At 40.6% G+C, this 25382-nt stretch overlaps 1 protein-coding gene across 1 annotated transcript in view; it reads left to right on the forward strand.

The window, feature by feature from the left end:
• Nucleotides 1–17032: 17032 nt before the first annotated feature.
• The window catches only part of Drd3 (dopamine receptor D3), a 55208-nt gene continuing 46858 nt past the window's right edge, over nt 17033–25382 (forward strand). The window contains exons 1-2 of the mRNA XM_051191509.1: nt 17033–17125; nt 23594–23897. Coding sequence (XP_051047466.1) covers nt 17064–17125; nt 23594–23897 — 366 coding nt within the window. The 5' untranslated portion in view covers nt 17033–17063. The remainder of the gene's footprint in view (nt 17126–23593; nt 23898–25382) is intronic.

Consider the following 25382-nt stretch of genomic DNA (forward strand, 5'->3'; position numbering starts at 1 on the left):
GGGAGGGAGAGAGGGAGGGAGAAATGCAAAGAGGGAAGGGGGAAGGGGAGGAAGGGAGGAAAAGATTTTACCACTCTTTATTCCTCTTAATACTCACCTGGGATGGGTAACTTTGACTGTCAACAGGATTGGATTAAGAAGTGTCTAAGGCAATAGGAAAACATCCACATGATTTTGTCTGTGAGGACATTCACAGAATGGATTAACTGAAGGGAGAGCTGCAATATGGCCCTAGACTAAATAATAGGGAAGAAGAAAGCCAGTTGAGCACCCCATTCCCCCTCCCTTTCCTCTGCTCTGTTGAGATGTGAGGCACCAGCCTCCTGATCCCACTGCGGCTCCCAGAAGCCAGTCTGATGGCCAAAGTAAGCCTCCCCTGCTGAAGCGGCTTATGACAGCGTGTGACAGCAAGAAGAGACCTTTAGTCCAGACACTTCTCTACCGTCCCACAGTACAACAATTGAATCATAAACGCCTGAGCCCCCAGACCCTTGCTTTCCCAGCCAAGAGCACCCCGTCCTAACAGCACTCCTCTCATTGCTCCCACTGCCCCCCCCCAATACCATGGCTTTTTGGTTATCAGAGAGAATTGATGGAAAAGAGGGGACAATGGGCGTAAGACGATCACTGTTGGCAGGAGCCAAAGTGCCTTGTCCTCTAAGCAGATGGAATCGGTGTTCCCATCACTAGCTGGTCCACTTGTCATCAAAGGGTCAACAAAGCAAACCCACATGGCGGCTCATGCCCACATTGTCAGTACTAGGGAGCCCGAGGCAGGAAGACAAGTCTTTGGTCCACATGGACTATGTCTGCCTCAAACCTTTGTTGCCCATCCCTGCTTGTTGCAAGCTCTGCTTTCTCAGGCCTAAGTGACTTCTAGGGGCTTGAAATGCACAGACTACTTTTTTAATGACCTGCACTCATTCTTCTTTTGGGAGGCAGACACTCAGAAACAACTGTGTATGTAGAGAAATTCCTAGTTAGCTTTAACTGGCAACTGGACCCAGCCTAAAGTCACCCGAGAAGGGAGTCTCAACTGAAGGGTTACCTGGGTCACTGTAGGCTGCATCATTCCAGGACTACTTACACTTGTGTAAGAAAGCTACCTGCAAGAGTAGATGAGTAAGCTGGCAAACAGCATTCATCCATGGTTTCGGCTTGAGCTCCTGCCCCAACGTCCATCAATGATGGACTGCGACCTGTGAAATGAAATAAGCCCTTTTCTCCTCTAAATTGCTTTTGGTCAAAGTGTTTCATCACAGCAACAGAAATGAAACTAGAAAAATAGCTGAGTCCAGCCTCAAGTTAAAAAGTCTCAAGAAGCCTGAAATGTGTGCTATGATCTAACTCGGACACACAGAGAATCCAACTATCATTATTTTAAAATAATAGTATCCATTTGCAGGGCCTCTGCTGTGCAGCCTGCCTGATTTTCTAGTTATTCAGAAAAACATAACTTTCCCTTTCCTCCTTTGTAGATCTTTTTCTTTGTGATACTGGCCAAAGCTTCAGTGTGCTTTCATTCACAATTAGCTTTCTTGATCTTTCTCTGAACCTCCCACCTCTCCCACCAAACCACTACTCACCATTCACCAAGCCACTACTCACTGTCCACTAAATCAGTACTCACCATCCACCAAGCCACTACTCGCTGTCCACTAAATCAGTACTCACCATCCACCAAGCCACTGCTCGCTATCCGCCAAGCCACTACTCGCTGAACCTCCCCATGCTATTGGACCCTGGCTCTCTCTCATTCCTCACCACCATCCCTGGTATCTACCAAGAGTTTTAGCTTGCCTGAACTATTGTTTTTCTCTCAAACTTAAATTTTCTTTGAACTTCAAAAACCAATTTTTATTTTAAATAATAGTAATGAATAGCAACACTAGTGAAAAGAGACAAATGTGAAGAAAGAAATTGTGTCTGATTTCCACACTTATCACAACATTAAATTCAAATTTCCAATATGAAATTAATGGAAATTTTGAACATAAGATTTAAATAAATACCAAGCAAGATGAACTCAAAGACACAAACAAGATGTTATGATCAAACTGAGTTGAAGTGGTAAAGATTTAATATTTATATTTGTCTGTTTGCTTGATTGTTTGTTTAGACAGTCTTAATATGCTGACCGAGAACTTACTACATGGACCATACTGACCTAGAACTTACTACATAGACCATACTGACCTAGAATTTACTACATAGACCATGCTGACCTTGAACTTATAGATGATCCTCCCACCTTTTGAGTGCTGGAATAACATTCAAGTACCACCACACCTAACCTAATATTTATCTTTTTCTAAGAAATATGAAATTATTTTCCCCTTTCAGTTGACATAATTATAAGATTTGTGGGATAAAATGTAATAATCTGTCACACTATAATTAGCCTTTCCGTCTCCTTATGCATTTATCATTTCTTAGTGTTTAGAGCCTTCGAATTCCTGTTTTAGTTCTTAATGAAATAGAGTGTTGGTAACTATTGCTGTCTTATATAAATGGCAGTAAGAAATATATATATGTATACACACACACACACACACATATATATGTATATATGTCTTAAGTAAGATATATATATCCTTTCACCTCATCTAGCTGTATTCCCGTATTTGGGCTGTATCCAAACTCTGTCTTTCCTAGCTTTTAGTGGTCATCTTTGAGATCAACGTCTTTAGATCTCCCATAAGAGTGAGAATAATCAGCGTTTGCTTTTCTGTCCCTGCTTATTCACGTAACAGAAAGTCTTGGATCATGTTCATTCTGCCATAAGTGATGGGACTTGTACTTTTTATTGCTAATATAGCATTGTGTCTATATACTACATTTTCCATTCATGTGTTTTCCAATGGACAACTTGGTTGATTCTAAATCTTGGCTATTGTGAAAAAGACTACCATAAGCAAGAGTCCTTTGTTGCACTGACTTCATTTGGGGACTTATATACCAAGCAGTGAGTTGGCTGTTTCATGTGGTAGTTTAATGTTCAGTTTATTGAGAATCTTTATATCATTCTCCATAATAGCTGCACTAAATTACATTCCCACCAAAAGTGTGTGTGTGTGTTCGTGGTCTTCCATGCCTTTCCTGCCATTAATGATCGTACCCAGACGAAGAGGGGAAGATAATGCCTACTATGCTTCCAAATATGGTTCCAATTGGCATTTTCCTGATGGCTGGTGATATGGGGTACATTTTTATAGCATGCATTGGAAAAAGTGTCTATTCAGATCATTTGTTTTCTGTAATTGTATTATTTACTTTGCTTTCTACCCTTCAAATTCTTTATATATTCTGAATACAAATCCTTTATTAAGTAAGCAATATGCAAATTTTCCCCTACACTCTACATTGCCACTTTTTTAATTGTTGTCTTTGATATATAGAAACCTCTTAGTTTTTTATATACTCCTTCTTATCTGTTTTTGCTCTTATTGCCTGTGCTTTTGGGAACACACACACACACAAAATCCCTATGCTAACCTCTTAAAATGCTTTCTTTTGATTCTCTTTTAGTTAGGAGTTTCTTTTGTTATATATCATAGATTTGGGTGTATTGTGTTTCCCATTCTCATTTGCTTTAAAAGATTTTGAATTTACTTTTTTCCACTTACCTGCTGCCCACTCAAGAATATAATATTTAGTTTCCACTTGGATAATTAATTTGTACATCTATAATTTCTAAAGTTCCTTTTATTGGTCTATATTCTTTACTGTATTTGTGGAAATTATATCACAGGATTGATTGCAGCCTTTTTTTAATTGGTAGTGACTTGTTTTATGATCTAACATAGGGACCTCAACTTGACCCAGCCTGGATTCTCCTTAGGAGAAAGCCTCAGTGAATTATTTGGATTAGGTGGACCTATAGGCATGCCTGTAGGGGATTGTCTTAATTCAATCAGTTAATATGAAAATATCAGCATATTGTAGGTAGTCCTATTTCCTAGGCTGGGGGGGGTGGCTCTGAACTTTATAAGAATGGAGATATGGAGCTGACCACAAGCAATAAGCAAGCAAACCAAACATGAACGGGTCAATTTCTTTCTGCCCTTGATTGTGGATGGGATACAACTATCTTTCTAAGCTTCTCCCAGTGTGATTTCTCTGCTGTGAAGGATGGTAACCTAGAAGTTTTGCCTGCACATTTGTCTGTTTGAGGATGTCAGATCCCCTGAAACTGGACTTACACACAGTTATGAGCTGCCATGTGGATGCTGTGAATTGAAACCTGGGTCCTATAAAAGAACAGCCAGTTCTCTTAACCACTGAGCCATCTCTCCAGCCTGTCACCCAGAATTTTGAGCTGAAATAAGCTCCTTTCTCCCCAAGTGGGATTTTGTCAGGGTGTTTTACCACAGCAACAAAAGTGAAGCTAGAATATGCTCCATATGCCAAAGAGGAAAATGTATATTTTGCAGTGACTGGGCAAACTGTTCGGGAAACGTCTGTTGAGTCCGTTTGTTTTGCAGTGGGGCTCAATCCCTGCACTCATGTTTTGTCTAGACAATCATCCAGTGAAGAGAGCAGATGCTGAAACCCTCAACCAGGATCAGGTTCACACATGCTTGGAGTTGGCATATCCTGTTGTTGAACTGATCTCTTAATCATTATGTAGTGACTTTATTTGTCTCTTTTTTCCAGCTTTTTCCTTAAAGGTGTTTTAGCTGATGCAAGTATAGCTAGGGCTGCTCAACGTTACTCTCTATCTGCATGGACTATCTTTTTCAGTTCTCTCCCTCTCCCTCTTTCTCTCCCCCCCCCCCCCGTGTGTGTGTGTGTGTGTGTGTGTGTGTGTGTGTGTGTGTGTGTGTGTGCACTAAAAGGGGAATTGTAGTGAGAGATTCACTCAGCTGCACCTGTGGCGCTGACCACGCCCATTGGGAGTGGTCACACGTTTGTGCAGTATTTGTTCTGAGATCTGGACAGGCTTGCTCTCTCTTGTCACAGAGAGCAGCCAGTGTGGATCCTCAGGGCAGGGACTTGTAGCGGTCATCTGCGTTGTGTGTGAGTGATTTCTCCCTGAATAAAATGATATTAATCTATATTTGAACCAGTCCTGTGAATCTTGTGCCGTACACCAGTTATTTACTTCGTGTGGGGGGTAGGGGGATCTGTCTGTCTATCTGAATGCATCTATAAAGTGAGTTTCAGCTTATATAGCTTTCCTTTACAAGTATCTATAAAACATATATATGTATATGTATATACATACATACATACATATCAGTTTACCTTTCTCTTTCTGAAAGACGTGGAATTTAAGTATTTACTTTCTTAATGGCATGTCCCAAGTCTAAGAGAACTTTTTAAAAAAATCAGACAGGGTTATAGCCAAGCCTAGACTTAAAGTTCAGAAATTCACCTGCTGCATGCATTCTGCTATGTCAGTTCCCAGATTTCTCTGACTTTCTGAGTTTCACGGTTTCAGCATTTCTGTGTGGTTCTTCGTTTTTGTCTACCTCTTTGCTGAATTCTCATTGAGATGGTCTTGGTCAAAGTTTTCCAGAAACACGTGAGCACTAATTATAGAAATGACTTATTGGGTTGGCTCACACAGTTGGAAACTGGGGAGTTTGGTAATGGCTGGTTATGTGTGGGAATGGCAGAGAAGCCAGTAGCCATTCAACCTAAGAACCTGGAATCCTCAGGACAAGTGGAACAGATGGTGCAGTCCTAAGATGAAACTCCCCGAAGAGTCACTAGCACGAAGTCTGTGTAGGAAGGCTGACAGTGCTGAAATGTGATGCTCCTAGGCCATGTTAGACACACTTGCTCAGGAAGAACACAGCTTTCTCTTCCGCTTTTACGCCATCTGGGTGCCCAGCTTATCAAATAGTGATGTTGACATCCAGGTCCTCAGGGGGACCTCAGCTGCTATCCCAGATGACAGTCCTTTCAGGAAATATCCTCATACACATGCTTTACCAACGACCCTAAGCATGTTTCAAAGATCCAATCAAGTTGACAATTATGACTAATTAATTTTCTTCTGTATTCTCTTATACCTTCTGAGTTCTCTCAAAACCATTAGTTTGAGTTATTTCAGGTATTTCATTAATTTTCTTCTCTATGTGTTCTATGGGTAGAGAATAATTATGCTCTTCTGCAGGTAACCTAACACCTTTTCATTGTACTTCTATTATCCCTTTGTTGATATTCATAGTTATAGCAGATATTATGCCTCGACTAACTTCATAGAATAGCTTTGGTGATAATGCTCCTTAGTATGTTGATTTGGTAGGCTATCTGGACTTTGGTTTTAGTTGGATGCAGTAGTATACTTCCACCTGGTTTCCAAAGCTGTAATTAATGGCTTTGAGTGGAGAGTCTATAGAAAGAAAGGCAACAAATTCACCAGCATGCACGACATGTGAGACTCGAGGCTACAACACACCAAGTAGGTTACCTATTGTGTCTGAGGGGTGCACAAGTAAGTTGTGGGGACATCATGAGTTGTTATCAGCACTTTCCCACCAGCCTGGTTCCACAAACATGTCAGCCCCAATAACACACAGAGACGCTATTTTAATATATTGCTGTTGGCCAGTGTCTAGAGCTTCTTATTGGCTAGCTCTGTCTTAAATATTAATTCATAATCACTAATATATGTATTTCTACATGGTCTTATCTTACCAAGACTGCCAGATTCGTGTCCTTTCCTCCTGAGATCACATCGCAACTCTATTACATTTCCCAAAGTCCTCCACCTCTCCTAGTTCACCTATCTTGCTTTCCTATTGGCCAACAGTGCTTTATTCATTAACCAATAAGAGAAACATATTTACAGAATGGCATCTCCCATTAGTGAGTTCCAATGCTGACAGTGAATAGGTAGCAATACCCAAGTGCTTCCTGGAGGCCTAGGTAGGCCACACCTTTCAGTATAAGCTGCTGAAGTTTTTTATGACCATAAAAAAGGTAGGTGATTCCCTGGGAACTTAGAGTACTGCAGCTCTCAAGAAAGGTTTCCTAGATGCCTTAAGAGGCCAAGGGTAGATGTCAGAGATGCCCTTTTGCTTCCTAGGCACCACTGATAGGTCTAATCATCATGGACTACCTAGCTGCCTCTTGAAACTGGGAGTACATGGGTAGTGTCACCCATCTGGTTCACAGGGCTCCAGGGGACAGTCACCCAATATCACATAATCTCTGCCAGGCAATTTTATCTCAGGATGGTATTGGGAGGTAGGAATCCAGTTAGAAGGTACAGCATGGGCTGGGCTCCTTTGTCTGTCACAGCTCCTCAAACCAAGCTCTAGGACTGAGAGGGTCACAGACTTCACTGAAAACAATGTTTTATGTGTACATGGCTTTCTACATATGCCTTTTCTGATTAAGTGCTGATATCAACTATAAAGATGAGATAGTTTATACTATATAAACAACTCCCTTCTTGACACAGCCATCATAAATGCTATACATCTCTACTAAGTCTCCATTATGCTCCAGCACTGAGCCCCAACCACTGGTGTGAAGAAGTAGTTGTTTTGTTTCTATTTGTATTTCCTTTGTTGAGAAGAAGGGCAACAGGCACTCTAATCAGACATCTATAATCAGATTTCAGAGACAAAGGGAGAATCCAGAAAATGACAAGTGATTGCATATACAAGGGACCCTCTGCACAACTGACAGCAAACTTTTTACCAGAAACTTAGGACACGAAAGACAATAGGTCAATACATTCACAGCACAAAAAAAAAAAGAACTATCAGCCAAAACTCTCCATCAAAAGTGAAGGAGTTAAGACATTGAAAGATAAACAAAAGTTGAAGGAGTTTATTACTATTAGACCTGCCATGCAAGTAATTACTGACAGTGATGTCCTGCATGGTACAGGCTCCAGACAATAACTTGAACTTGTATACAGAAATTAAAAAGAAACTTAATTAATGTGACTATAAGAGCAATTATAAAAGCTTGTTATCAGTGAAATAAGTTTATTATATCTTTTTGTCTTTATGATTTAGGAAATGATTATAATTTTCTAAAAACAATCATTAGCCTAACAAGTAGCATTACTGTGACTTTAGAACCCCACATTTGGTTTTCTTGATAATTTAAAAGATTAATGCATTTAAAAACTGATTTATCTATGTTTTGGGGCATACATGTAAAGATGTAATTTAATAATGTCAACAGGGTTGGAGCTATAAAGGAAGACAGTGTTTGTGTGCTATTCAAGTTAGACTGCTGAGCACTGAAATTAGAGTTATGTAACTTGGGGATGTTAAATGTAATCCCCATGGTAACTGGAAAGAAAATAGCTGAAGATACACACAAAGGGAAATGAGAAAAAGTTTAAACATTTCACTATATAAACCAACTAAACACCAAAGGAAGATAGTAATGTATAAATGAGGGATTAAAAGCCATGGCTTTTAAAGATAGAAAACACATAGCAAAAGTGACAGAAGTCTTTCCTTATCAGTAATTACTTTAAATGAAAATGGATTAAACGGTTCAATCATAAGACAGCAGTTAACAGGATGGTTTTAAAAAAACAATCCAACTATATACCATCTATAAAAGATTCATTTTAGACCCAAAGAAACAAATAGATTAAAATTGAAATGATGGAGAAATGCTTCATAAAAATAAAAGTCCAAAGAAAGCAAGGCTAACTATAGGGATATCAGATAAAATAAACTTTAGTACTATTTACAAGAGGCAAAGTATATTTTATATTAATAGAGGGAAAAATGCAAAAATTATAAATATTTATAAATCCATTTATCTCTTTGGTCACCTGTTAGCCTTCAACACACATGAAGTAAAAGCTGAAAGATTGGAGAAACATACATAGGTAGTTGTACATTTTAGTTAGGGATTTCAAGATCCCAAGACTACCCAAGTAACACAAGTAAAGTATGATCGTAATAAGCTGACTAGATTCAGCAGACAGACAGTATTCCCTCTGATGACAATGGGATAGTTACCAGTCATTAAGGGAATAAAACTGGAAAATTTACAAATATATATGTACATATATATATTTGCATATATACACATATATGCACAATTGAAAACTATTTCAAGGCAAATGAAAATGGAAAAACAATATAACAAATTTATGGGAAACAGTGAGAAGCATTTTAACAGAGAAAATTATAGTTGTAAACACTTCCATTAAAACAAAAAACAAACAAACAAAAATACTAGAAAAGTTCCAAGTCAATAAGCTAACTTTACAGCATAATGAACTTATAAAGATTAGATTTGTTTTAATTGATGTGTATGGATGTTTTGCCTGTACACGTGTCTAGCATCCTCCAAGGTCAGGAGAGGGTGCTGAATCCCCTGGAACTGGAGCTACAGATGGCCACGAGGACATGACAGGTGCTGGGATTCAAATTCAAATCCTCCCCAAGAGCAAGTGCTCTTAACCACTGAGCCATCTCTATAGCCCCACATAAGAAAAATGTAAAAGAACAAGTTAAACCAAACGCCAGCAGTAGAATGAAATAATAAACATCAAATCATATATAAATAAAGTACAAAATTGTTTTAAAGTTGAGGAAAAAACTCTAATTTTGTTGAAAAGATCAACTCTAAGACGTGGGTAATCTTATTTAATCTGTATAACTTCAGTTTTACAGCATGAGAAGAGGTAATTAGTGATATTTATGCATTATAAATTTATTTGATACCACTAAGTTGTGCATTTAAAATGATTAAGGTAATGAATTTCTTGCTATGTGTATAGTTGCACAATAAAAATATTTTAAATAAAAGAAAATTATTGTCTGGTACCTACAGATAGATCTATTTTACAAGCTTGTTTTTTGTATGGTTGCTTCAGCACATATAATGAATAGAAGGTCATTTTGTTAGAATGCAAATTCTGTATTCTGTAAGTTAGGAATAGAGATAAATATTCCCTTTCTTACAACTTCCAAAGTGAAGCTGATCTTTTTGGTCCTGCCTCATGGCCCATATTTTTGAATAACAAAGTTTTATAAAATGAAATTATTTGTTTAAAATAACATCAAATACTTAACTTTGCTCATGAACTTGGAATGTGGGCAAAGCTTTACAGGGGTACCATGTCTCTGTTCTGCACCACACCAGTTTGACATAGTTCAACTGGGAACCAAAATATCCACTTTAAAAAAATGCTTTGTTCACATATTTGGATTTAAGCTATAAGCTCAGCCAGGGTTATGGGATGGCAGCCTTAGGTCCTCTCCACACAGCCTTCCAAAGCCATGTGTCATAGTGGCTGAGTTCCAAAAACATCCATCTATGGAAAATAAATAAAAAACACATGATGTTTTTATAACCTGGGCTTGGATATCACACAGCATCACTCCTGCCATGTTCTGGAAGTGGATAAGATTATAGAAGAAGCTGGCTTTTCCTCTTTGTGGCAGGGTAAAAGTCTGGAAGGACATAATGGGTGAGGTCGTCTTTGGAAACTACTATCTGCCATACCTGTCAACTGCAAATCAATATGGCTACAAAACTTGGTAGCTAGGGAGATGGCTCAATAGTTAAGAGCACGTATTTCTCTTGCAGAGAGAAATTCAGTTCTCAACACTTACACTGGGCAAATCTCAGCTACCAGTAACTCTAGCCCCAGTGGATCTGCTGCCTCTGGCCTGCAGGCATGTGAAAGAAATATTTTAAAATATACACAATTTCGGACCAGTGAGATTGCTTAGTGGGCAGTGCACATCACTGACAAGCATGACAATCCGAGTTCCACATTTGTAACCCATAAAATGTGGAAAACGACAACTGACCCCACAACATTGTCATCTGACTTCCACACATGCTCCATATCACATGTACACACATGTGCATCACATACATACTTTCCCTCGTTTGAACATGCATTCACACTCACAAATAATAATTTTAATTTATAGGGAAAAGGTAAAAATTTCTCTAATTCTGGATTATCCTCATTTCCATGTCTGTTGAGTTTTGGGGAAGAAGAGAGAATAGAAATTAAAGGAATTAAATCGAAATACAGTAGAAATTAAGGGAATATTAGAAGAGTCATAGATTACCTCATGGAAATCAAGAGGAGCAGGTTGAGAAATGATGACAGAAATAGAAGGCAGAGATGGGATTTAAGTACACAAGAAGCTAAACGTTACTGTAAGGACAAATGTCATCCACTCTCACTACCTCCCGCTCTGTTTAAGGGCGAAGGGATATGAAGCAGCTTGACTAATTCCATGCCATTTTCTCATAGGAAAAAAGCAAGACTGACACTCACCTTGGGCAATAAAAATGAGCTGAATGGTGTGAGTTACTTTTCTTCCAAAATCTAGAAGTATATAATATTTACAGTCACAGTGAATCCTGTTGTATGACAGACTTTTCTTAGACAGTTCCTGTCTTAGAGTTTCTATTGCTATGAAGAGACACCATAACCATGGCAACTCTTACAAAGGAAAACATTTACTTACAGTTCAGAGGTTTAGTCCATTATCATCATGGTGGGTGGCATAGGATGTGTGCAGACAGACATGGTGCTGGAGAAGGAGCTGAGAGCTCTACACCTTGATCTGCAGGCAGCAAAAGCAACTGTGTTTCACACTGAGCATAGCTTGAGCAAAGGACACCCCAGAGACCGCCTCCACAGAGACTCCCTCCAACAAGGCCACACTTTTTAATAGTACCACTCCCTATGAGGACTATTTTCTTTCAAAACATTACAGTTCCTACCCATCTCAAGGCCTCATCACAGAGGACAAGAGAGCTAAAGTTGGGGAGAAGTCATTGTACTACCTACATCCCTACCTACTTTGGCCAATTTGTCTTCTTAAAACTTCTGAAGCCAGGCATGGTAGTACATGCTCGTATAATTCCAGCATGCCAGAGATATAAGCTGGAGCACTTTCTTCTCAGACCGTGTCTCAAAAAAGCAAAGCAAAGCAAACAGTATAGAGTGGATGGGATCGTGCGATGATTTCACTGAAAAACAAGGAGTCCTTCAGACTAGGTCTGTACTCTTCCACTTCACATCATTGTGATGATCAAATGGTGTTCATACTGAGAAATGTGACTTACAGTGAGATATAGATATATAGTAAGATAATGAGATACGTGATGCCCTGTGTTCCTATAGGATTCTTACACAGACCCTGCTTCACTGTCCTGGTGAGTGTAAGTTCTGTGATGGTTTAAAGACCATGTGAAAGTCATGCTGGACGTAGTGCCCACAGCAGTTCTTGCTGGACTGTGACCCTAGAGTAGCATTTCAAAGACCCAAAGGGTATTTCATCCTAAGCCTTCACCTGCACGTGCCCATTTAACAGAAACACCTTACGTCCACACTCTGCTTTTGAACTCTCAGCTTCCAAAGTTAATGATAAACATTTGCCGGTTCATGAGACTGTTGTAGCCATGCTATTTTGAAGGTTTCCTGAAAGAAAGATGCGAGAAATGAGCTTAGTTTTCCCTGATTTCTGCCCAGGCATATCTGTTCTGTGGGTGTTCTGGAGATCTTCCCAGAAGGAAGATCTCAAAGCCCTCATTGCCAATCATGAGTAAGAGTTTTATTTATTGAGGGAGAGAGAGAGAGAGAGAGAGAGAGAGAGAGAGAGAGAGAGAGAGAGAGAGCATGTTCAATGCCGTGATATGAATGAGAAGTATCAAGTTGGTTAATCCGGACAATTGTTTATCTTCACCTCCACTGAAGACCTGGGGGAAAGAGCCACATCATTTATTTCCTTCCCCTTGAAATACCTGCACCAATTCCTCTCATTCCCCAAGGATTCAGTACTGCTATCGAGAGTCAGCTTCCTTGAGACTGAGCTGCCTTCTAAGACTACAACCTTGGGCACATCAGGTAATTCCCTGACTTGTGCACCTTATAGAATACAATGAGAATATGTATCCCTCTTTATCTTCCATTCACTTTACCAAAGAAAGTCACTATGAATGTGCTAAGGAAATGCCCTCCCTGTGAGGATAGTTTGTGTTCTCAATGAAGGTCTCAAGATGAGACCTTTCCTTCTATACTCAGACATCATCAGGGCAACACCACTATTAGGCAAAATATATACAGATGTCAAAAATAAACATAGATGCCTTAGTGACCTTTGGGGGAGGACAAGCAGTGAGAAAGGGTTTCTCTAGCCTTGACTCTCCTGGAAATCATTATGTAGCCCAAGCTGGCTTCAAGCCCAGGCAATCCTCATAAATCAGCTTCCTAAGCGATAACACTATACATGTGAGCCAACATGTCTGACTTACTTTTTTGCTGCTGTGACAGGGTACCTGAAATAAAGGAGGAAAGACTCAGTTGGGCTCATGGTTCAGGAGACACACACAATTCATTATTCTTGTTGGGAATGATGGTGGGAGCTGCCACGGGCTCAAGCAGCAGGAACCAGAATCAGCTGGCTACAGCCTGTCAGCAGTCAGAAAGGAAAGAGAACTCTGGGCAGAACCTGGGATAAGCAAGGGCACCTAAGTCCCGCCCCTACTAACCTACTTCTTCAACAAGATCCTTCCTCTAAAAGCCACATAGTCTCCCAAAACATTGCCACAAACGGGCCAGTGTTGAAACACACGAGCCTAGTGGGAACATTTCACATCCAAACCTATAATGGTAAAAAATGAACAATATGAGACTGAATTCTTAAAATTTCTCTGCTTCATTCTTTTGTGCACTATCCTCTTAAACCCCAGTTCCATATATTAGACAGGCCAAGTTTGGGTCCTACTTGTCCTCCTGGTCCCTTAATTTAAGGGAAAAAGAACCTGAAGGTCCACCCTGAAATTGAAATTGAGAGTTGCAGTCTCAGGGCATGCACACTCTAAATGTAATATTTCAAGAATACATCCTTGCATACAGAAGCTAACTCTCCAAATCTCTTGTATGTTTGCTACAGCCACTATAGTAAAACTCCATGGACTAGGTGGCTTAAACCAGATGAATTTATTTTCTGACAGTTGGGAGGCTCTAAAGTCCAAAATGATGTATCATCGGGTTTGGGTCCTCCTGAAGTTCTCTTCTTTGTCTTCTAAGCAGCCACCATACCTGTGTCCCATTCAGCCTTTCCTCCATGAACTCTTGCTGTCACACTAGTCTACCTGGGTAGAGTTTACACTGAAGACTTAATTTTAATTTGATGAATAATTTGAAAGGCCTTATGCTCAAATTCAGTCACATTCCAAGGTTAGGGCTTTAACACACGAATGCTGAAGGCACAAATTTGCTTATAATAGAATCTGTAAACTCAAGTGGAGGATGTAGACAAGAACATCACTTCAACAATGTTTTCTAAATAAGCCATCATCCAAAAATCATATTGTCAATATTGGTACTTTTCTGTTGCTATGATAAAACACTACAACCAAAAGATACTTATAGGAAAGTTTATTTATGGTCCCAAAGAAGTAAGAGTCCATCATGGCAGAGAAAAACAGCAGCAAGAGGCAGGCATAACAGCAGAAGAAAAAAGCTGAGAGATTACATATCAAGCACGAGCAGAAAGTAGAACTGGCCCAGATGACTACAGACAGCTCTCAGCAAATAATACATATGTGGTTGCCACTGAGAGAAAGCCATAGTGATTTTGAGAATGCCACTGGCTACCCTTTCATCTTAGGGTTACTTCTGCTCTGATGAAATACCATGACCAAAGGCAAGTTGGGGAGAAAAGGGTTGATTTGGCTTACTCTTCCAGGAAGTCAGGACAAGGCAGGTTATTGGCTAGCTCAACCTGATTTCTTATAGAACCCAGGACCAACACCTAGGGATGGTACCACCCACAATGGGCTGGGCTTTCCTCCATCAATCACTGTGGAAACCCAGAGAATTGATTGCATTTCTTTTTGACTTAAAGTCAGAGAGTTAGAGCCTATTGTTACTCCTTCAAGGTCAAACAACTGATGTTTGGCCTAAAGTGTGGCTGTTGTATGTCTTGCATTGACAACAGGATGTCTGTTCTAAAATATGAATGCAACAGGATGTTTGGCCTAGGATGTGGTCTCTGCATGTCCTGCCTAAACAACAGAATATTTAACTCAGGATATGGTTACTTGGTGTTTTGGATATTGTGAAGGTAATTATGTTTGCTTGTTCTTTATATCTTGGTAAGGAAATCTTTTGCCTTCTTCCCCTCTTTTGATGGGGGTAGAAAAAGATTTTGAATAAACATGGGTGGCCCTCTGACTCTATTTCTTGTCTTTTGTCTAATTCTTTCCTCAATCTACACTCCTCCTTCTAAGCATGGACCAAACAGACTAGCCTGTGGGACTGGACAGAAGCCCTCCTCTCTGCCCCCCCCAACTCTCTGAACAAGGATTACTACAAATCACTAATTAAGAAAATGCCCTACGGGCTTGTCTACAGATAGATCTTAGGGAGGCTTCTCCTTTAATGAGGTTCCCTCCTCTCAGATGACTTTAGCTTATATCAAACTGGCAAAATACTATCCAGCACAGAATTGAATTTGCAAGTCAAACATGAAGTCTCAAAGCCTATCTCCAGTAACATAATTCCTCCATCAAAGCCACACCCCCTAAACCTCCCCAAACAGCTCCACCAACTGGAGCCCAAGTGTTCAAATATCCAAGCCTATGGAGGACATTTCCCTTTCAAAATGGCACAATCATTATAACAGCCATTGTAACTACTTTTTTTTTCTTAAATACTGTCACTCACCTCAGGAAACCAAATTTTTCATCTGTAGAAAAGTCCTACCATAGTAGGTTAGAGAATTAAGATGTTTAAATCCATTTGCTATCTGGGTGGCCTTCATAAATTGTATTTATTTTTGTGTACCTCTATTTTTTCAGCCAGTAATGAGGAGGGAGAAAGTAATATCTACTATGTAAGGTTGCTGAAAGGATTAAAAGAAGCAGTGAATTAAAATGACCAGCTAATAGTACATGCTCAATAAATGATGGTCGTTTCCCTGAATGATTTTTAGATTTGCTGCAGCTCCATCTCTCTCAGCCAGGAGAGGTCCTCATCATATCCAATGGGGACTCATTTCTGCATGAAAGTAGTCACTCAGTTCAGCTTCCAAACTCAGTGGCAGAGAAACTAATCAAAGAATCACAACCCTGTTTGAAGGTAGAAAAGACTAGAAATAAGAGAATAAGAAGCAGTTAAGTTCCCATGGCAAAGAGTTACTTGAACAGGTGAACATGAATGAAGATTGTCTAAGGTCTAGTACTTATGGCCACCGATACTAGCTTTAATTGTATCTCAATTAGCTCATCAGCCTAGAGTTTAAAAATTAATGGCAAGAAAATAGGAAGAGAAACACATACACACACACACACACACACACACACACACACACACACACCATGGACAAGCAGAAAAAATGAATTGACAAGTGTTTGTAAACTTCTGTAGAAACAAGAAACCCTGCTAAGTAAACATTTAATATTGCTCACAATATTAGCTGGCTTCTTCATGGTGAGCTATATCCATGCCTGAGTGTTGCATCTACTGCAGTATATTCTGTTTAACCTCCTTTTCCCAGACAGGCACACACCTCCAAATTTAATTATTCTGTCAATTGTGTCTTAAATTATACTGATTTCCATTAAGTGCTTGTGGTATCCATTTGTTGATCTTTTCCTTCTGAACCATATCTTCACACCCACCAAAGCTGGAAAGGCAATTAACGTGAGGACGATGAGTTAGTCAAGAGAAATCAAAGAATAAAGGTAAAGGCAGTGGCAACTCTGGGATTAAAAAGAGCACTAAGGGAAAAATACACGCATACTAAAAGTGCAGTACCGAAGCAGGTAGAGCCTCCGAGGGAAGAGAGGCGAGCAAGGTAGAAATCCAGCTTGCGACTCTTCCATTTCTCTCAGCACCAAGGACAGAGCTTCTGAGCCGCTAACCCAAACAACGTTCAGTGGGGTCCCTCCCCAGCCTCTAGGGAACACAGGTGCCTTGGAGAGGCAGCTAGGTCTGATAGGAAAGCTGCAAGAGTAGTTCACAAGTAATTTCCACCTCAGAGGCAAAACCAGGTGATTTTCTTTCTGTATGGAAATGATTCCATAGTTTCTGTGTCCTGGGAAAGGCAAAGTTTGCTTTGCTTCCGTGTGTCTGCCGTCAGTAAATGGCTTCAGGAACTGAGGTGCTGAACTCCACAGTCTCCAGACACCAGAAGAAATTTTCAGGGTAAGTGGATTTTTCTTTTCATTCCTAATTTAGTGGCAGATTATTTGATTAGCTTGGAATGCTTTGCTTCTCTAAGAATATGCGTTAAATCTCTAGGTTTAAAACATAGAACCCCGAGCAAGCTTTGTTCATTTCATTAAGGGGTTGGAGCTGCTCTTTTTTTTACCCCACCCTCCAACCCCTGTGTCCTGATGGGCACTAGAATCTATATCAAGGCATACATAAAAGACAGAAAATAAAAACCAGTAATTATTCCTGGGAGTTGCAGGGAGGTTGACTGTATTCCTCTTAAGGGTTTTACTTAATTGTCAGAGTCTGATATTTTAAACCCCCCATTTCATCACCCCAGTAATGCAGGGCCGAGGGTTTAGAGTTACTCTGTTTTCAATCTATTTAAAGTCAAGCTGCTTCCAAGTCAGAATCCAATTATCCCAACAGAGATATGTAGTTCTTGAAAGCATGATTGTGTGTGTTTTTTCCAGTGATTGTATATGATTCAGACGGCATCATTGTTTAACTGTGGGACTTCTATTGCTTACTGTGGCTTATTGGGTCAACAGAGTTTGTGTAATTAGGCACTTGTGCCACTTAATGCATCAGTTTAGTCTAATACCATCTCAATGCATGCACAAACAATAATGTAGCAATAGCAAAGTGGAACTCAGATTCTAAACACATTCCTCATGCCTGTTTGCACTTTACAGGTACAGCCCTTTGCTGATACTACAAGGTCAGAAAACTGTCTGCCCTTGGGCAAGAATGAATGACAGACATATGACCTGGCCTTGAGATCCTGTAGTGCCCAAAAAGAGAGACAATATGAAATTCCTACTTGTTTATTTATAGTTGAGTATTTTCAAGGATCTGCATGGCTAAGAGTGGACAAGGATGTTGAGTAAAGAAAATATTGATAGCATCCTACCAGAAGTCTCCTTATAATCAAACAATCAAAATGTCAAATATCAAATAGAGTCTACCCAGTATTAGATTTAATTTCTAATGCACTAAGGTTTACTATCAATTAATATTCACTTATTAGTTACTTGGTCTACTGAACTTCCCCAATTTATCTCTGGTTAAGATGACAAAACTGTCTGTGAAGATTGTCAAGGAAAGTAAGAATGCTTTATTGGTCAGGTTCAATAAAAAAAAGAATTGTATTATGTTAGCTAATGGATCTCAGTAAAACCAACCATGGCTTTTCCTCTGTCTATGTACCAACAATGTAAATACATCCAATTCTATAAATATGCTATATACGTCAATGCACTTGTGAGTCTTCATTATGAAATGAATTAGAGAGCAATTTGCAAGAATAAAGAACCATAGAAATGCTAAAGACTACCTCTAATAATAATGACAATATAACTCCCACCGGCTCTGTGAGCAGGGCACACCTGCATTGACTTTAAAGGGCTGGGTAAGGAGATGTGCACAAGCTACTCTGAACACGCAGAATCTTCACATTATCCCCAACTCCAGGTTTGTCTGCTTCATCTCCATCATGGAGGACTTCAGGGCAGAAGCTCTGGACCCAGTCTTGGGTTGAATTGACTCCACCATTCACTGGTTTATGATCTCAGCTAGAAATTAATCTCTCTGTGACCCAATCTCTTCATCTAAAGAATGGGGATGATAATAGCACTTACTTTATTCTTCATATTGTCTGGGAATTTCAATATGACAAGGCTTATAAGTATTAGCTGTTAGAATTATTAATTTAATCAGGCAATTGGAAAGTCTGAGTTGAAGCAAAGGCTGGAAAAACTGGACACTGGTGATCAGCATGTTTGTTAGTGAAAAGATGACAGATGTCAGGGACCTGGATTGTGAAGGAAGATCTATCATGGAGGCCACTGGTTCATTCTGGCTTAGAGAAACTCCACCTCAATGTTGGAATGACTCCCAGCATCAATTTCTACCACATACACATACTAAGTAAAGTTGTGAGTTTTCAACTTGAGAAGCCCCAATCAGAGGTTGGCTCACACCATACACTGTGCAATTGTTGTCAGGGAGAAGGAATACAAACAAGAACTCATTTTCTCCTGGTTCAGAAGAAATGAACTTCTTCGTGTGCATCTGACTATGGCCTTTCCTCAGTGCCTGGGTTTTAAAGGTTTTTGGTCCATGGTCATTCTGCCCTATTGCTGTGGGCCTCTAGTGAGAGTGTCACAGCAGAGAGGATGTGACAGAACAGAGATGTTCTCCATGGAGACAAGACATCACACTGTATGATCTTGAGAAAGTTGCTGAACCTCTCTGTGTCTCTGTCATAATGCTTAAGGGGAAGATGTCCATATCTCCCCTCAAGGGATACTGTAAAGGTTAATAGATGTCACATGGGAAGTATTAGTGTCTGCCTCACACAAGAAATATCCCAGAAGTGCTTGTCTTTGGAAGGAGGCTAAATACTCAAGGTGTCTGGTTTTGTTATGTTTGGGGTTTGATTAATTCATTGTCTTTTAAGGAAAAGAAACAAATAGCTAAATCATACACATCTTTTTTAAGTATTTCTTTCATTTTGAGATTATAATATAAATGCATCATTTCCTACTTCTTTTTACTCCCTCCAATCCTTCTTACCTTCCTCTCTTTTCTTTCTTTCTCTCCAAAATCCACAGCCTCTCTTTTCACCAGTTATTGTTATATGCATCTATGTACATGTACACATAACCTGCTCAGCCTATATAATGTTATTTGCATGGCCATTTGGTTTTGGATAACCAAATCGGTGTGCTCTTCCCTGGGGAAGACTATTTCTCCAGCTCTCAGCACATAGGCTGACAGCCACCAAACCCTAGCACTCTGTCTTAGGCTCCCACAGCGCTGGAATGATAGGCATTCATCCAGCCTTATACAGATTTCTACCTGCGTGTTAGAGAGTTGAACTGAGATCCACAAGCCTGCCCAGCGAATGCTCTTCCCCACTGAGCCAACCCCTCAGCCCCCCTTCTTTGCTGTCTCACCTTCCATATGCTCTTAACCCCTAACATTCTCTGTTGAGGTCACCAGTAAGCTCCTGATCACTAAGTCCATCAGATGACTGGCAGTTGTAGCTTATTTCTGTCCTTTGCATTCTCCCGCCTTCCTATTAACATCAAAAGCTGCATGCTAGGTCTTACGCTGGATCAACACTTCTCCAGTAGGAGAGTAATTTTGCTCCCTCCCCATTTGAGATTGAGCAGCATCCAGTGTTTTGGTTATTACAACTAGTAGCTAGATCAGGGACACTGTTACCCATCAACAATGCATAAGACATTCTGCAAAACAAAGAATTGCCGGCCCAGTTGTTCATAGCGCCAAGGCTTTAAACACATAATTGCATTTGGTCTTCACAATAACCCATGAAGTGGGCATGATTTATCCTCAGTCTGCTGATGAAATAACTGGTCTATCATTATGAATTATTTGGAGAGTGATTATTAAGTTAGTAAATTCTTCAGACTCCCAGCTTCATCCTGAGATGAGTTTACTATCTGTTAGCACATCAGAAGGATAAAGAGGGGGGACAAACAACCCAGCTCACAGTTATATAAGAAATCCTCATCTAAAAATTAAAAAAAAAAAAAATCAAAAGGGGGTGGAGTGGAAATAATTAGCATAGAGGCAGGGAGCACTGTAGCCTATCTCCCTCAACCCTGCTTCCCAGAACTCTGGAACAACCATGCTCTACTTACCTGCTGCTAGGAGGAATCTCAGACTGGAAGTCATACAGTGTGAAAGTATAAACCAAAAATCCACGTAGTTGTGCTTCCAACACCAGGTCCAGAACTGACTTTGGGAAGTGAGGACTGCCCTTCTTACAGTCAGCTCTTGACATTGCCTGTCCCCATGTTAAGTGGCTGTCAACCCTCTAGGCCGAACACAAAAGCCGGCAACATGGTGGCAAGAATCCCATGGCTTTATGCTTCCCTTCTCACTTGACAGGTAAGAGAAGCTAAGGTTTCATTAAGCAGCTACAGACTCCAGGAAAGGAGGAGATGCTGGCCCCTCCTTGAAGGTGGCCCAGCTGTGAAAGGCAAGGTATTCTGGGCCTGAGTCTGCCTCTGAGGGGAATATCCTTGAACAATCAGAAAGCGCTGTGTTTTTCCAAAAGCTCTTGGCAACAGCAATGCTATCTCCAGGGTAGCTGCTGCCCGTCTCCTAATAATAAGGAAATTATAATTATTACCAAGAATTATTATTATATGTAAAAAAAAAAGAATTGGCTGCAAACAATGTGCTGTGATAAAGAATATTTTTAAGTAATTCTCTAAGTGCATTCCAAGTTGGTCACCCTTTTCTAACATTTGTTCATTTTAATACTTGTTTCAGACAGAAATGTTTCGAAATGAGGTGTAAAATGATAGCCATGATTAAGTCAACCATTTAATTCTAGGAGAGCTGTAAGTGACAAGATAGAAAGTAAACAAACCCTGATGACCAGCAACTTCTACTCCCACTACATTCCCACTTCTTCATACCATCACTATGCGGGCAATTATGACTTCAATGGACAGATTTAGGGGACACACAAACATTGAGACTGTGGCAGAAGGCCAGAGTGGCTATAGAGACTGACGTAGGAAGCACATTTACCTGGGTGCCAGGATCACGGTCGCAGACTCCAGGTGTCTTGCTAGCACGTGGCCCTGATGCACTGATACCCTCTGCACACAAGCCTTTAAGTGTGAGATCTTTCATGTCCCATGAACACATGAAAATATGGCTTTGAGAACCCAGAGTTGTTTCTGTGTGGCTGGTTCCTACAAACTGGTATCATGAGTGAAGCTAATGAATTCAGGTATCTTTGCCACTCTGAATGCAAACCCTCTTAATTTTTTTTTCATTTTTTTAATAACCAAGTCCATTTAAATGAAAACAAACACTTATAAACAATATTTGGGAATTTTGGCATCGTTCTTTCCAAACTACTTCCTGCTGGTAAGGGGCGCTGTCATGGGGGATTCGAAGAAGATGCAGCAATCCTGGCTGTAGTCTGTCAGGCTACTTTGTCCAGCTGTTTTGAATGTAGGATCACCTGGTACTCTGTTTCAGGTAGTCTGGCTTGATCAAACCACATTAGTCTGGAAGGAATCCACAGCTTTTCATTTTCTATGGAAACAAAAATAGAAATCCTTTTCCCCAGTAACTTGTCCTTGAACTTAAATTTTGGAGTCAAAGCTTTTATTTTTTTAATTTATTATTTTACATGTCGATCCCAGTTCCCTCTCCCTCCTTTCTTCCCTCCCTCCATCACTCACTCACTTTTACCGTCTCTGCCCTCTCACATGCACCCTAACCACCCTCCCCTCCCATCCCCCCACCCCAATTCCATATGTACGGGAATGCCATCCAGTTGGGGTCATGTAGGTCTGACAGGTCATGTGAAATAGGGACTAGGGCTTCTCTCCTGTCTCTAGGTTAAGGCAGTTATCCCTCCATGGGGGATGTGTTAGCAAGGTCCTTTTGTGCACCAGGGATACATCCTGGCTCCACTGTCTGAGGTCTCTTAGACTGTTCAGTCCTTCTGGCTGAGACCCATATTCAGGGGGGCCTGAGTCAGTCCCATGCTGGCTTCCCAGCTATCAGTCTAGTGGCCTGTTAGCTCCTCCTTGTTCAGGTAATCTGTCTCTATGTGTTTCTGCAGCCTGGTCTTGTCCTCTCCATCTGCATCTGGGTTCTAGTTGGAGTCAAACCCAGGGCTGTGATTTGTGTACATTGCCACTGAGCTATAATCCTGACTTGAGAAATATTTCCACAATGCCTGGAATGAAAATCTTAGGAAATGAGCTCTTTCATTCCTCTATCTTTAGAAGAGAAGTCTGAAGCTCAGAGAGGATAGCGTGCCTGTGGTCCCAGAGTTAGGAAATGGCCAGGAGAATTCTCACGTGCAGCAGCTTCATCCCACACAGTGCAAATATGATTCTTTCTGTCACTCCCACAAGCCCTCAAAGCTCACATCCCTCCACTTGATTAGACGCCAGCTGTACTGGCCTTCCTGCCACTCACCCCACATCCCAGCCTCCCGAGGCACCCATGCTCCTTCTGCTTGGACCACACACTCTACCAAGTGTCTGTGTTGGTGGATTCTTTATCTCTCCCAGCTTTGACTTACTTGCTAATATACCCATGAAGGCTTCCTGATGATGCCAGTTAGAAATCGTTTTCAAATGCTCACCCACATATGCTCTATCCTTAACCATTGCCCAACTCCAGTTTATGATTTTCTTTTCCCCAAAATGCATATTATCACTGAACAGGAATTATCGTAATTATGTTCCCCTCATAGACACTTCATAAGGGAGGAACTGTTTATCTGTTTTGTTCCTACCTGTATCTCTAGTTCTTACAGCTCTGCCTGATATTATGTAGGGAATGCTCTACAAATATTTGTAGACACAGAAATGTTAAACTGTATCTACATATCATATTCCATCCTCAAAGAGTCTCATTTGACCCACACTGTTTTCTATCTTTTCCTAGAGACATTTTGGAGTCGCATTCCTCTGTCTGGGCTATGGCACCTCTGAGCCAGATAAGCAACCACATCAACTCCAGCTGTGGGGCAGAAAATGCCACAGGGGTCAACCGGGCCCGCCCACATGCCTACTATGCCCTGTCCTACTGTGCACTCATCCTAGCTATCATCTTTGGCAATGCCCTGGTTTGTGCAGCTGTGCTGAGGGAGCGTGCCCTGCAGACCACCACCAACTACCTAGTGGTAAGCCTGGCTGTTGCAGACCTGCTAGTGGCCACGTTGGTGATGCCTTGGGTGGTGTACCTGGAGGTAAGTGGCCTCGTGGTACATGTTGCTCCAGAGTGGGTAAAGACTCAGAATACCCCTTATAGTGCTCAGGGGACTAGGGAGGAAGGAGAATCTGCTGGCATCCTCCCTTTAGTGAGACAGCTAATGCTTAAGAAAGCTCATGAGAACCAGAGTCCTGGGAATGTTTCTGTGCCTGCAGGTCTGGGACTGGACTTGAGTGATGGGACCATTCCTAAAATTACTCTCTGTGCCAGCCATGTGCTAGTGATGGAGGGGCATTCTGATGAGCATCTTCAGCCAGGTTCAATGTATATGTGATGAGGGGTAAGGGGGAGAAAATATTCTAATAAATGAGAGAAATTGTAGAATGGTCAGTAGTAAATAGACCAGTCCTCCCTGCCTGTCTCCCTCTTTCCTTCTCTCCTTCCCTCCTTTCCTTCTTCCCTCCCTCCCTCCCTCCTTCCCACCTCTTTCCTTCTCTCCCTTCCTTTCTGTTTCAGCTGCCCTTCTTCTTGGCTCTTTCCTCCTGGGTGGTAGCTCTTCATAGATTCTGCTACCAAAGGATCAGGCTAAATCTTCCGATTTAAAATGTCCATGCCTCCATTAATAGTAGAAAGCCCTCACCACTCAAAAAATGCAGCACAAACTCTGGAGAATTAATCTTGGGAGGAACATTTCTTAAATTTGGAAGTATTTTCATTTAAAGGTGCAAAATAGAGTTAGAAGGTGATCAAGACAAAACATCCATTTGCTAACAAGGAAATCAGGGTGCCTACATCTGTTCAAGAAACACACACCCTTACCAGGAAAACATGCAATTATTAAAGAGATGTTTTAAACGCTTAATATGCTATTAATATTTCTCCTCTGCAGTGAGTGTCACTCTAAAGAGATATCCAATGAAGGATCAAAATGATGCTATGATTAAGAGAAATTAAGATTCATCAAATTAATATTTCAGTTAATATTAATAGTGAAGGTGACAGTTAATTAAGTATGACATATCACGGGAGAGTAGAAGCCTTGAACACAGACTGCCTATGCTAGTACTCGTTTTATAGAGTGACTAGGTACTAAAATTAGACTTATAAGTGCAAGTGGGGGGGGCACATGATAAAATAAATGAATTGGGTATAGAAGGAACAGAAAGGAAAGAAAAACACGCAGGCTGATTGAAATAGTTCTAAAGGAGGAAATATGTATTCCTTCCTCCCAGTTAGCATAATCTTAATAGTGAGAGATCTTATAATTATCTTGACTTTTCTGTCATTCCAATTATGCCAAGTCATCCTTCACTGAGACAATGTCTTGCTCTCCTCCTGGAATCATGCTACTTACTGTAAAGGGGATGAACTATGTATTATTTGATAGCCAGCGATAATGAAAAAAGGAGTTCAAAACATGTCCTCCTTCACATGCCACAAGCCAGTGACTCTTAGTAGCAGTGGCACCCTACTAACTCACTACAATTCAGGGACTCTTTGGCCCTCTCACACCATGATTGCC

Source organism: Phodopus roborovskii, unplaced genomic scaffold, assembly GCF_943737965.1.
Source record: "Phodopus roborovskii unplaced genomic scaffold, PHOROB, whole genome shotgun sequence".
In the NCBI taxonomy this organism is placed as follows: Eukaryota; Metazoa; Chordata; class Mammalia; order Rodentia; family Cricetidae; genus Phodopus; species Phodopus roborovskii.